Genomic DNA, 14,760 nt, shown 5'->3' on the forward strand with positions numbered 1-14,760 from the left:
TGTTTCACAAATTGGCTAAAAACACCTCAAAATAGCATTAAATACTGTGAAGAGAACGGCCATAGCATAAAATGTTGCAAAAACGGCCAAAAACATCATATTATGGCATGTTGAAAAAATGACCAAAAAGGCAAGGCTATAGTATGGCAAAAATGTCAAAACATGACATGTCCCAAAAACAGCTGAAAATACCTCAAATATCATAAAATACTGTGCAGAGACATGCCATAGCATAACATGTTGCAAAAATGGCCAAAAACATCATAATATAGCATGTTGAAAAAATAACCAAAACGGCAAGACTATAGTATGGCAAAAATGTCAAAATATGACATGTTTCAAAAACAGCTAAAAACACCTCAAAACAGAGTTAAATAGCGTGCAGAGGAAGGCCATAGCATAAAATGTTGCAAAAGCGGCCAAACACATCATAATGTAGCATGTTGAAAAAATGACCGAAAAGACAAGGCTATAGTATGGCAAAAATGTCAAAATATGACATTTCTCAAAAACAGCTGAAAACATCTCAAAATAGCATAAAATACTGTGCAGAGAAAGGCCATAGATTAGAATGTTGCAAAAACGACCAAAAACATCATAATGTAGCATGTTGAAAAAATGACCGAAAAGGCAAGGCTATAGTATGGCAAAAATGTCAAAACATGACATGTCTCAAAAACAGCTAAAAACACCTCAAAACAGAGTTAAATAGCGTGCAGAGGAAGGCCATAGCATAAAATGTTGCAAAAACGGCCAAACACATCATAATGTAGCATGTTGAAAAAATGACCGAAAAGGCAAGGCTATAGTATGGCAAAAATGTCAAAATATGACATGTCCACAAAACAGCTAAAAACACCTCAAAACAGAATTAAATAGCATGAAGAGAACGGCCATAGCATAAAATGTTGCAAAAACGGCCAAAAACATCATATTATGGCATGTTGAAAAAATGACCAAAAAGGCAAGGCTATAGTATGGCAAAAATGTCAAAACATGACATGTCCCAAAAACAGCTGAAAATACCTCAAATATCATAAAATAGCATGCAGAGAAGGGCCATAGCATAACATGTTGCAAAAATGGCCAAAAACATCACAATATAGCATGTTGAAAAAATAACCAAAACGGCAAGACTATAGTATGGCAAAAATGTCAAAATATGACATGTTTCAAAAACAGCTAAAAACACCTCAAAACAGAGTTAAATAGCGTGCAGAGGAAGGCCATAGCATAAAATGTTGCAAAAACGGCCAAACACATCATAATGTAGCATGTTGAAAAAATGACCAAAAAGACAAGGCTATAGTATGGCAAAAATGTCAAAATATGACATTTCTCAAAAACAGCTGAAAACATCTCAAAACAGCATAAAATAGTGTGCCAAGACGTGCCATAGCATAGTATTTTGCAAAAACGACCAAAAACATCATAATGTAGCATGTTGAAAAAATGACCGAAAAGGCAAGGCTATAGTATGGCAAAAATGTCAAAACATGACATGTCCCAAAAACAGCTGAAAATACCTCAAATATCATAAAATAGCATGCAGAGAAGGGCCATAGCATAACATGTTGCAAAAACGGCCAAAAACATCATAATATAGCATGTTGGAAAAAATGACCGAAAAGGCAAGACTATAGTATGGCGAAAAATAGCAAAATAGGACATGTCCCAAAAACAGCTGAAATGACCTCAAAACAGCATAAAATAGCTTTCCAAAACCCACCAAAGCATGGTATGCTGCAAAAACAGCTAAAAACATCATAATATATAGCATGTTGAAAAAAATTACAGAAAGGGCAAGGCTATAGTATGGCAAAAATGTCAAAATATGAAATGTCAGTGTGTCCAGTGGCTTAGTGGATTAAGCAGATGCCCTGTGAATAATCACACTGTCCATGCTGCAGCAGTCGCAGGTTCAAGTCCAGCTTATGGCCCCTTGCTGCATGTCATCCCCTCTCACTTCCCCTTTCACACTGCTGATCTGTCCTATCTAATAAAGGCAAAAATGCCAAAAAAATAATCTTTTAAAAAAATATTTACATATATATGAAATTTCCCAAATACAGCTGAAAAGACCTCAAAATAGCATAAAATAGCAAGTTGCAAAAATGGTTTCAAAAATGGCTAAAAACACTCCAAAACAGCATAAAATACTGTGTAGAGAAAGGCCATAGCATAGAATGTTGCAAAAAACGGCCAAAAACATCATAATGTAGCATGTTGAAAAAATGACTGAAAAGGTAAGGCTATAGTATGGCGAAAAATGTCAAAATTGACATGTCCCAAAAGCAGCTGAAATGACCTCAAAACAGCATAAAATAGCTTTCCGAAACCCACCAAAGCATGGTATGCTGCAAAAACAGCTGAAAACAGCAGAAAATAGCGTGCAGAAACACACGATAGCATAGAATGTTGCAAAAACAGCCGAAAACAACGTAATATTGCATGTTAAAAAAAAACTGCAGAAAAGGCAATACAGCATAAAATAGCGCGCTGAGACATGCCATAGCATTCCCTAACCCAAACCAATACTTCACCTGATTTATCTGTCCCCAGTAAGATTTGATTTTACAATTTTCTGGTCTTGTAGCAAGCGCCTTAATTCACAGAGCAAATCCTCCTTGCACTTACTCTCTTTTCGAAGTTTCCTTTTGACAGTGAAGTCTGTCTAAAGTTGACAGACGTCACTGCTGATACCAGATTTTCTGTTTCCTGATCATATGACCCTTATATTAGCAGAGCAGACCTATATTAGCGAAGATTTATTTACAGAGTTACAAAGTGCTGTATCATCTTAAATCTTAAATATCATCTTTACTCTTGAAATATATATAACTTTGTCATTAAGACAACCCAAACACTTCACCTGATTTATCTGCCAAAAGGATATACGATATACAGCTGAGTGATTTTTCGTTTTAGCCGATACATCAAGTGTTTGGGTTGTCTTAATGCCAAAGTTATATATATTTTAAGATTATTTTTTACCAACTTCATTTAATTTAATTTTCGGCCTGACTCATTTATCAGTCAAACTTTCAACACACTTAATGTTCCCAGTAAGATTTGATCTCATGACCTTCTGGCCATGAAGCAAGTGTCTTAACTCTCAGAGCTAATCCTCCTGGCACTTTCCCCTTTTATCGAAGTAGCTTTTGACATCGTACTGAGGACAATAGCATTCAAAATACACCTGTGCCAGGTAAGAATCGAACTCACATCCTCCGAGTTATGAATCAAGCGTCTTAACTCTCAGAGCCAATCCTGACTGATAGCTAACTAGGTTCTTGGCAGTCATAATTCAATATCGGCAGAGATGTTGGTCAAAAAGCACAACTTCTATTTTGGGGTCAAGCCAATCAATGAGCCAATATTTTCTTGGAACAGATAAATCAATATCAGTAGAGAGATCTGGCATCGTTCTATTGAAATGTTTTGCTTCTTATTGACAAAGTTTCATATATATATATATATATATATATATATATATATATATATATATATATATATATATATATATAAATAAAGATGATTTTGCTCGACCTTTATTTACTGAATTACCAAGTATCTGTCTGCTCTTCTCATATAAGGGTCATATGGTCAGGAGACAGATAATTCCATTTTGCCACGCCTGTTTTGTAAACCACAAAAATACGATTTTTTTCGCCAGGCCAGACATGCATACCAAGTTTCATGAGTTTTTCAGTATGTTTAGACCTTCAAAAACAGAATTGGCAGAAAAATAATAATTCCTTGCATTTCAAGAGGGTGCTCGCACCGGTCTTTGCTCTGGCCCTAATTTTTAAGAACCTTTATGTGCAGAAAATAAGTAATCTATAACACAAAAGTGATGAATTTTTAGAGCTCCCCCTGAACGTCTCAAGGGAGGCTCTCAGGGGAGCTTATGTCCTTTTCAGAGGAGCTGGGCTCTCCTTAGTTCCCCCGTAATTTGAACTAATAGCATGTCGTCCAAAATCATGAAAAATGGTCATAGTATAGCTTGTCATCCAAAATCATATAAGAATGTTATAATATAGTATGTCGTTCCAAATCATGAAAAAATGTCATAGTATAGTATCTCGTCTAAAATCATGAAAAATGGTCATAGTATAGCATGTCGTCCAAAATCATTCAGAAATGTCATACCATAGTATGCCGTCCAAAGTCATGAAAAAAAATCCCATAGTATAGTATGTCATGTTGAAAAACATGAAAAAAGCCACTGTACAGCATATCATAAAAACAAAAAAGTATTCAATAGTATGTCAAAAAAATTATAGTATAGCAGTGAAATGTCGTATTATTATGTCAAAAAAGTCATAGTACACAATTTTGAAAAATATATGTAATATATTCATATTATATTATTATTATAGTATAATGTCAGTATAGTTTGTGAAAAGAAAGAAAAAGTCATGGTATAGCATGCAGAAAAAACTGAGTCATAGAACAGCATGTCAAAAATACTGAATAAAATGTCTAAAGTCTAAAGACAAAGAAAATATCATTGTACAGTATGCCATTAAAACTACTAAAAAATGTAAAATTCCTTTTTTTATTTTATCATTCCTTCTTGATCTGCTAATTTGCTAAAGCTTTGTTAAAAACGTAAAATTGATTTATGTTTGTGCAGTTATCTTTTTCTTTTTTTACTCCCTATATCAGTACTAAAAACTCAGTAAATGTCAAAACTCAACTTTTTTTTGGCATGAGTGGTAGTCTTTCTCTTACACATGAAAATCTCTTATTTTAATAGTGTTAATGGTCCTGATTTTATGATTATTGTTCCTGCAGTGCATTAAGCAGCAATCATACTTCATTACCTTTTATGTAATGAATTATGTTTCATGTGTAATTGTAACATGCTTCATCAAATGTAGCCTGAAGGCAAATCTGAGCGATTTGCCTTCAGGCTACATTTGATGACTTCCCATCTTATCCAAAAGGTATTTTTACTTTTTTCTACTGTAGAAACCGACTCCTCCAATGGCTCCCAGCCCCACGCCGCCACCCCACATCGTGTACAACCCAAACCAGCACATGCTTACCTACACTGGCTTCTGCCCTTCAGGACAGACTCTGCCCGCCTACCCCAACTACCCAATGCCCATGCAGGTAAGAAACCCACACCATAACAAAAAAGAAGCATTAACAGACCCTTTTCAGAGACGCGGTAGGAAAAGCACAGCTGTCTCACTGTCTTAGTTTACTGAAATTCTGGAATATAACTGAACCACTGTTGATGTTATTAGCAACACCTGTCATTTCTGCAGTGAAAAAGGCCAATATTTCACTTCAGTGTGTTAGTTCTGCAGCCAGATGAGCAGCACTGGATCACATTTATTTTTGCTGAAGTTGCACAGCTGTTTAACATCAAAGCACCTGACCGGAGAAAAACCGTCATATTACCTCTCTAAAAGAGAATCCCTGTTGAATTAACCTAGCTCATGCACATCAAGTGTAATTTTGAGGGGTTTGGATCTTTTTCTTTATTTTTTGTAATAATTTTGTTTTGATGGTTTTTTGCGTGTGTTTCTAACGATTTGTCTGCATTGGGTAACTTATTTTCAATACTTTCAGTACATTTCCCTGAGTCTACTTACTTATTTTTGCTTAAGTACCATTTTGATGCAGGGATTTTACTTATAACAGGGTATTTTTACAGGATAAAGGATCTGAATACTTCTTACATCACACATTTAAATCAGCCTCAGTTGTACTTTGTGCTTATTGCTAATTACTTAATATTAGAACTAACTAACTTAACTAATAAACATGTGAAACGAACTTGCTAAACATCAGCATGTTAGCACCGTCATATGTTGGCATGCTTTCGGCTCAAAGCACAGATGTGCCTAAATAGTTTCACAGCGCTGCTACCATGTCTATAGTTTCCTCTACTGGTCTTGTTTCATATAACAGAGATCTTTTTGTTTGGTGATCTTCCAAAAGCCTGATAAAGACAGGAATGTGTGATTGATGCTTTACAAATGGGTGCCATAAAGTAAAATGGGACATGAGCTATAGTTCTAAAACAATCAAGGTGACTTTTTGTCTTGTTTATGGTCAATCTTTGCTAGTGTTTCTGTGGCTGCTACCAGACAACCAAACTACACAAACAGAATAAAAACCACACCTCACATAAAAGTGTCAGAGATGAATTTAGGTTGGCTCTGCTTCCACATACTGATGCAGTCCCTGTCTCCCTGTCTCTCCACCTCTCCCACAGCATAACAGCAGCTATCAGCCACCTGCTACTCCCCAGATAATCCCCGAAGGAGGCCCTGCCTCCAACCCCTGCCCGTCTGAGGAGAACCAGAACCAGCAGCCCTCTCAGGCTCCCACCCAGCCGCTGCCTCAGGGAGCCACCCAGGAGCCGGGGGGCTACATGCTGTCACCCAACGCTCCTGTTCTCTACGGATCCACCTACAGCCCCTTTGAGAAACCGCCGCCTTATGCCTGCTGAGCTCTTAGACAAACATCTGGGGCCTGTTGGATGAAAAATATCTTGATTTGGTCAGACTGAATGTAGCACAAGATGTTTCATAGGTGACGGGAAAAAGTCAGTGAGCTTCATGACTACTCTGTCTTTATATACAGTGTATCTGTACTAGTAGAAATGCAATGTTTCATGTGTTTGCACTGAGGAGAGATGCAGATTTAGACCACTGCAGTGTGACTATAAACATGATTTATGAGTTATTTCATGTGTATACATTAAAGGATACAGTTTCGGAAATATGCTTATTTACTTTCTTGCTGAGACTTAGAAGGCTGATACCTCATATAAAATCTCATATCTCTAACTGTAATGTAAATATAATGCTACAGCTAAAAGCTGGCTAACTTAGCTTAGCACAAAGTCTGGAAATGGATAGCCTTGCTCTGTACAGTTAAAACAAAATCTACCTGCACCTCTAAATCTCACGAAATAATGTGCATATCTCAAATTTAATCTGTACAAAAACTGCACTATAAAAATTACAAAATGCCATTTTATGGGGGGGGTTATGTGCAGGACGTTACCGCTTATCTGCAACTTTAAAGAAAGCAAATAAGAGTATTTCCCCAAAAATTTTTCTTTAAGCCTAAAGCTGGCTTTCAAATGTTTATATTACATGTGATTAAGTGTATAGTAGTACACTTGACTGTGATCTGATAGTTATTTCCGTTCTAACTTGTGTAGATTGGATTACAGGTCTCTCTGTGTATTGTCTCACTATACTAAACTACTTTACGAGCAATTAAAAGGGCTTTCTTGAATTATGAACTGGAAAGTAAATGACGCTGATGCTTTTGTTGTTTTTCATTCTATTAGTGTGAATCATTTAATGTGCACTTTAAAGTCTATACGCTGTATATATTATTGATGATGCATGTTAACTGCTCTGGGATGGGGTTCTGTAGCTGCTATAAAATACATTATGTATTAAAGATGCACCTTTAAGAGATGCATATATTCATGATGCATGCAAATACACATTGAGTAAGGGCTTCATCAGAATTGCACATTTAAAGGAGGAGTTTGACATTTTGGGAAAATTGCTTACTTGCCAAGAGTTAAATGAGAAGATCAATACCACTCTCTTTTTTGTACACTAAGTTTAAAGCTGCTAGTTAGCTTTGCTTAGCTTAGCATGAAAGAAAAACAAACAGAAAACAGCAGGCCCTATCTATAAGTAACAAAATCTGCCTTCGAGCACATCAAAACTCACTTGCATGTTTAATTTGTACGCAATCAGAAGTGTTAAAACTGCAATTTGCTGTTTTACAGAGAGAGCAAGATCAGCGGTTTCCAGTTTTTGTGCTAAGCTAAGTTAGCAACTTCTGTTGGTAGATTTATAATTAAAGAGTAACTTAAGTGTTTTTCAACCTGTACCCTATATTCTTATGTTTCCGTGTCAAAGTCACAAATGGGAACAACATTTTTTGAAACTGGTCCAGTATTGAGCAAGACCACTGCAGCCAGCGGCCACAAAATAGGCTTCAATGTAGCCAATCGGGGTATTTGTTCGTCAGTTAAGATCCAGTGAGATCAGATTGTTACTGTATGTATCAACTTATGGAAATGATCCCTCTGTAGATGGATCTTTTTGTTAAAGCAAAAGATATTTTTTGTTTAACCAGAAACAGTCCACAAAGTGCCTCTATTTAAATAAACAGTAATTTTAGTGTGCATAAAGTCAGCATATTTTACCACCTAACTGTGTGAATTAAGGGTTTGTTTTAACCTAATCAGAGTTGGCGGTTGTTGGAATAGTGAAAAGATGGAACAAGATGTTTTTTTGTAAGTTTTATTTTGTTTCTGTCGACTTTGAATGAAGTGAGTTTTATGATGATACAAGTTTTGTTTATGTATATGGACTCTGGTGGGTTTGGCAATGGCAAACAAGAAGGTCGATCTCTGTAGGGACACTTATAATATCATTCTGAGCCTGTCAGAGGCAAAAACAAGCACTTTTAGTAGACATAAAATCACAGCGCAAAATAGCACATTAACACTACACTGGAACCTGGATCCCAGCTGCAGCCCTCAAGCTGAATACTGAACCAGCTTCAAAAGTTATCTCCATTTATCACTTGGAAAAAAAACAGTCTTTCCACAATAAACTATTTCCTAAAATGTTGAGCTTTTCCTTTAAAATCTCAATCATCAGTAGTACTGTTTTTACTGCCAGTATTTTAGTGTATTGTTTTGCCTTTAAGTGAAGACTATGTGTGTAACTTTTCAAAGAAATCACATGGTTTTTCCTCTTAGAAATAAAAAGCTGAATTCATACTCAATACAGTCAAAAGCTGTTTTGGAAAAAGCTAGCACATAAGTTAACCTTGAGCTTAGAACTTTATATGTTGGACATGTTTAAGTAACCACACGGCATACCATTATTTTTTTGAAAATACAATTTTACTCTATGATTTTCATACAACTGCTTTTATTTTTTGTTTTTTTTTAAATAGGATTTTCACTGTTGAGGGAAGTTAAAACTCAAAAGGCAGACTCCTCTCAGCATTGTACACATACTGGCAGTTAAAGTGAAAAATGAAAACTAAAGTTCAATATACAACACGATAAAAAAACAAAAACAAAAAAAAATTACTCGTCAAGCTCTATATTCTGGCATTCATTCATCAAAAAATAGAAAATAATACATTACAGAGGGAAGTAAAATAACAATGGAGCCCTTTTGGCATTCTCAGTCACAATGCTCCTGACATTCTTTGTTTTTATTGTGTTTTGATTTGCTCAGCACCTATTAAATCAAATTAAAAAACTGAAGACTTACACTACTTTGATCCCTGGCTATTGCTTTCACGGTCTCACAGGTCCTATTCCAAGAAAATAAGTGCGCATTTGTTGCTTTTTAAAACGCAGATGGAGTTGAGTGACTTGGATTACGGTTTGACTTTGGATCAACTTAAATGTGCAGAAAACCTCAGTGAGCATAAGGTAGTGTTTTTGTTTTCTGTCTTCTATAAAGCATTGTACAGTCACATTATTTACATATTCAGTATATTACAGCGCACTCTTTTTACTCTCAGTAGCTTGTGTGGTGCGTTCGGTGCAGTGCTCACTCGCTCTCCTTCGAGGAGAGGGCCCCTTCCTGTCTCCCTGTGCTTCTGAGACTTAAACTCATCATCCTCAGATTGGAATATGGCAGGTTTTAACTTTAAGTGGGTGATTCTGAGGGAAAGAAGGGGCCTTTGTGATCAAGTTAGTGATGAAAGATTATTGAGAATCAGGGTGTCAGTTCTTTAAAATATACTCTAAAATGCACAGGTGGAAATGCATAGTGTGTTAACTGCAATGAGTACAATTCATTACGAGAAGCTTAAGCTCTGTTTGTGTGTTACAGTACTGCACCTTTGTGAAATGATTCACCGGTTTGGAGGGAAGCTGTGGTGAAGTTTGGGTTGGTTGTTCTTAGTAGGCACATGGTTGATTTTTAAGGTTGCAGGCAGACATGGAGTGCTGCTTCAGCGGGTTCACAGGCAGTCCATTCCTGCCTGCAACGATGTGCAAGGTTTTCTACAGAACACAAAGTTGTGCCTAATAGCACGCCACCGCTGCTGTGGTGACGGAGGGGATTCAGCTTGTTAGGAGCAAATTCAGTCCCCAATCAACCCCTAAAGTCACTCATGCAGATATGAGCACCTATTCACACATTTTCTCTGAGTAGGGCGGCTGATGAAGGACTATTTGTCTGGTCCCCATTATTTTCATTTTATCAGATTCTACATGAGCACTTGATTATTTCAAGCTCTGTGAGCGTGGGTCTTAGGTGGACTGGATGTAAGCAACATGACTGCTGCAGCAAAGAGTCACTCTGCCTACAAAATTACAGTCAGATCTGCATCCAAGCACAGGACGCCAGGCGTAGTAGGCTGACCCAAGACCAGCAACTGGACATTGATCTAGATAAGGCCCTGTGTGTTCCTGTGGGCTTACAAGGCTGTGATACATGGGCAGTTTTTGAGGCAATGTTGTGCAGCATTTATTCCCGTATCTTCTGCCTAGTACAGGGGATATTGCTCACTGGCTTGAGAATACTGTGAAAATTCCTGCAAATGCCTCTAGGCAGCAGTGTAATCACAGTAAAAGGACAGGGTGATCCTGGGCTAAGGCTCCAGCTGAACCACGACACCTTTTTTTTTGACATTCCAATCTAAAACATCTCCCCACTGGTCAAAGCTTTTATAAATATAATGGAATAATCACCATTGCCTCAATGAACTGCTTATGGATCCGTTTTGGCAGACTGGTGTGCTGGTCACTGGTGAGAGTCCAGCAGGGGGCAGGAGTGTGAGCGAATGTCATTGTGTTTGTGGATGGCCTGGTCTAAGTCCAGAGGCTGTCCGTTAACACTGACCCCCATGCAGCCGCTGTAGGGCGCCGACACCAGCGTGGACACCAGAGGAACATCTGAGGGAAGACAGGACAACATGTTGTTAACAAGAAAACAAGACGGACTGTGTGGGTGTCCTTACTGTGACCTGATTTGTGTGTATGCAAACAGTATTAGTCACTGTACAGAATCAGTAAACACATGAAAGGTCCAGTGTGGAGGATTTAGGGGCATCTACGGGCAGAAATGTTCTATAATATTCATAACTATGTGTTAGTGTATAATCACCTGAAAATAAGATTCATTGTGTTTCCATGACCATAATATGAGCCGTTTATATCACCATAGAGTCCGTCATTTTGTTTTTAAGTAGCCCAGAATGGACAAATCAAACTCTGGCTCTAGATACGGCCATCTGCATTCCCACGTCTGCCACTGCAGTTCTCCTACACGCTTGGCACAAAAGAGAGGTTTCAGTTCTGCAACCTCACTGCTAGATGCAACTAAATCAAACACACTGGACCTTTAACCAACACTTTTATTAAATACACATGACAATGCTCATCAAGGCAACAAGACAAAATCTTTTTTTATGTTTACTTTCAGCTTAGAGAGTGTTGGATCCTGAAATATTTACTCAGCTGCCACTCACGCAGAAGTGACGCAGATGGATCATTATCACGGTTTGCTAAACTCACAATAAAAGAAAACAATGTTAAACGTATAGCTGAACTTTTGGCAGGAGTCACCTTTTCTTATCATTCAATGCATGCCTAATATATCCATATCTTTCCTACTACAATATTATATGGGCCAATACATTTATTTCCCCAATCTAACCAGTATTCCTTCTTAAGAAATGGTATGTTAGAGTTGACAGACATTTTCTAGCTTCATGCAGCCATCTGCCTCAATATTTTAAAAAGTGAAAATGTCATCTGTTTTTGACATCAACAAATTGTATCATCAGGACCAATCAGGACTGTGCCGATTCCAATCAGAAAAAGCCGCTGCAGACTACCAGTAACTAAAGCTCGAGTCCAAGTTGATGTTTATGGAGGAAATTTCTTCAAAACCATCTTTTATCACGCTCACAAGAATGAGACCCAAGGTGACAGTGACCTTGAACTTTGACGAACAAAATCTAATCAGTTCATTGTTGAGTCAAAGTGGACCTTTGTGCCAAATTTCAAAAATTTCCCTCAAGGTGTTCTCGAGATATCCAATTCACAAGAATGAGACAATGAGGTCACCGTGGCCTTGACCTTTGACCAACAAAATCGAATTAGTTTGCCACTGATTCCAGGTGGACGTTAACGCCAAATTTATAAAGAACTCTGAAACGCGTTCTTGAGATACTGAATTCACGAAAAATGGAACGGATGAACGGATAACCTGAAAACATAATGCCTCAAACCATGGCTGTCCCCGGCGCTGAGGCATCAAATAAAAGAGAGAATCGCTGCACCTTAGTAATGGTCAGGAAGACCTTGCGGTTTATTCTGACATCATGTAATCATGACATTTTTATGTAAACAAATGTAGACATGTAAACACAACGGGAATAGGTCATGCCTATACATGATCTGAGTTGATAATGTAATTATTCCTCCTCCTCCATTTCCACCCCGATGTAAAATATGTCTGACAGCTTAAGATGTCTCTACTGTTTATTAGTGCTCAGCATCAACACGTTTCCTGCATGCTGAGGACATAAAACTCTGCATACTGAATAATTAATATCTTGGTTAAATGTGTACATAAATGTGCAAGTTCTCACCAGGTAGGCCTCCTATAAAGGTGCTGGACTGTGACAGGACGTCAGTAGGAATTTCGGTGTCTTCACTACGTCCAGACTGACCGTCGACCAGCAGCAGGGATTGGTTGCCTGAGATCGTCACATGGATTTCATGACTCTCGCCGTCACACAGGGGGGCAGGAGAGCTTGCAATGATGACATCACCAACAGATACCAGAACAAACTGAAGACACACAAAAGGTCAGTTCGTAGATCAAACACACATTAACAAATACACACAGGTCGAAATTTTAAGTACTTACATCTCTCCACTCGTCAGTGCCGGGATGATAGTCAGCCAGAGTGATGGAGAGAGGGACTCTGTCCTGGTGAACAAGTGCAAACAGCACTCCGATCGCAGAAGTTGGACGCAGAATCAACTGTATGGTCAGGTTCTGTGATTCTGAAGTAGCAATAACAGAAAGTGAAAGAACAGGTCATGAACTTTGTCGACAAACAAAATGAGGAAAACTATTGACAAAAGTGTTGGTGATGACGAGAGCCAACTAACATTCACCCAAACAAAATTAAACATTGACTAAGTACTTTAGTAAGAATGCTAAGATGTGCAATCCCTTTGCATACAGTCCCACACATGCACACACTGCACCATAGCTGATGTTGAAGAGAGCGAAGCCTGTGCCGGGGTAATACGCTCCAGGATCCTCGGTGCTGAAGCACTGCATGTTATCATTGGACCGAATGGTTTCTTGTATGGACGTATCTTCACCAGTCAACCACCTCCACTCCTTCATACAGCCATCCAGACGGGGATTCACCTAAAGAATAATCACACCAGTTGAGAATTATGATAAGAACTTCTCTCTGTGGTACATGGTTCTATGCTAGAAATTTAGCCTTGCCGTTGTATTCTTCAGCTAACCAGTCAAGTTGCTGCAGCAGTTTGCATCCATGTCTGTCCAGACTCATATGTGGCCATGACAGTAGAGAATGCGTCAAATATGGATGTTGCTGCACAGAAGCTGCATATTCTAAAATGTAGATGCTTCACACACATCTTCAACCTGGCAGCACAGAGGATCTATACAATCAGCACATCTCAACGTGGACACCCACAATTGTCACCAATTCAGTATCTGACTAAATGTCTCCCCCCTTCTGTTCCTGAGTTATGGCCAAAAAAGTGTTTTTGTAGAACATAATGATGTCACAGTGAAGCTGACTTTTTCAAAAAATATATTAACACTTCAATTTTATCCTATTAGCCATTTGTGTGAAATGTTGTCATTAATAACAAACAAATTCTTGAGTTACAGCCAAAAATATGTTTTGAAGGTCAAAGTGACCCTGACATTTGACAACCAAAGTCTAATAAGGTTATTTTTGATTCCAAGTGGACATTTGTGCCAAATTTGAAAAATTACACAAACACATAAAAATAAGCACCTGATTGACGAGGCCATCTTCTCTGAAAGGGACTCCTCCGACGGTGAGGTTAAGCTCATGCATGCCCTTCTTGAGTGTAAACAGATCACCATTTACTGCAATCTTCATGACAGCCTCCCTGTCTATCTTAATCACTAGACTCCGCCCCTGCTCCTCCACCGAGATCTGAAAACAAGAAAACCAGACATTTACGGAACTTTGAATAACCCAATGAAGCTGATGTAGACAAGTATTTCATAACAGAAGCCTCCAACCTTTCTCCACTGGCCGTCATTGACGATGGGTCCGCTGCTGGTGACCCTGCTGACTGAGCCATACTTCAGCTGCAGCTCCAGCTTCCCATGATGCATTGCCAGCACGATCCAGGAGCTGTTAAGGTGACCTCCGGCAAAGAAGATCACCCCCTCGGGGTCATAGGTACGGAAGTCAAACTCTGCAGAAAAGCTGGGGAGCAGTAACCAGTAAGTATGTTTTATGACGAAGACAATTGAGAATAAATAAGAAATAAAGGGAAAATGTTAAAGACTGGATAAGAAGAAAAACAGTTATACGTGATATTTGACATTTTTTAGAATGAGTTGATTCAGAGTAACTATGTATGGTTAATTCAAAAATTAATTAATCAAATTATTATACCTTTTTTTTTCTTTTGTAAAGATTATTTTTGGGCTTTCACCTTTATTCTGATAGGACAGTTTAAGTGTG

At 38.1% G+C, this 14,760-nt stretch overlaps 2 protein-coding genes across 3 annotated transcripts in view; one reads left to right on the forward strand and one right to left on the reverse strand.

Moving 5' to 3' along the window:
• Nucleotides 1-9,291, forward strand: part of tmem255b (transmembrane protein 255B) — a 55,471-nt gene extending 46,180 nt beyond the window's left edge. Inside the window, exons 8-9 of the mRNA XM_088075976.1 lie at nucleotides 4,978-5,121; nucleotides 6,236-9,291. Coding sequence (XP_087932102.1) covers nucleotides 4,978-5,121; nucleotides 6,236-6,472 — 381 coding nt within the window. The 3' untranslated portion in view covers nucleotides 6,473-9,291. The remainder of the gene's footprint in view (nucleotides 1-4,977; nucleotides 5,122-6,235) is intronic.
• Nucleotides 1-14,760, reverse strand: part of gas6 (growth arrest-specific 6) — a 30,071-nt gene that overhangs the window by 3,096 nt on the left and 12,215 nt on the right. Inside the window, exons 10-15 of one of the 2 annotated variants that reach the window (XR_015776283.1) lie at nucleotides 14,310-14,499; nucleotides 14,056-14,220; nucleotides 13,259-13,427; nucleotides 12,912-13,051; nucleotides 12,631-12,832; nucleotides 10,724-10,927 (exon numbers count right to left, since the gene is read on the reverse strand). Coding sequence is in view for 1 of the 2 variants with exons in the window: in XM_042492565.2 (XP_042348499.1) it covers nucleotides 10,776-10,927; nucleotides 12,631-12,832; nucleotides 12,912-13,051; nucleotides 13,259-13,427; nucleotides 14,056-14,220; nucleotides 14,310-14,499 (1,018 nt within the window). In the remaining variant the exon portion in view is untranslated. Of the gene's footprint in view, nucleotides 1-8,922; nucleotides 10,928-12,630; nucleotides 12,833-12,911; nucleotides 13,052-13,258; nucleotides 13,428-14,055; nucleotides 14,221-14,309; nucleotides 14,500-14,760 lie in introns of those variants that run through there. The other variant, XM_042492565.2, reaches the window with a different exon arrangement.

The sequence above is a fragment of the Plectropomus leopardus genome, chromosome 1 (assembly GCF_026936395.1).
Source record: "Plectropomus leopardus strain MGB_pleo_1.0 chromosome 1, ASM2693639v1, whole genome shotgun sequence".
NCBI lineage: Eukaryota > Metazoa > Chordata > Actinopteri > Perciformes > Serranidae > Plectropomus > Plectropomus leopardus.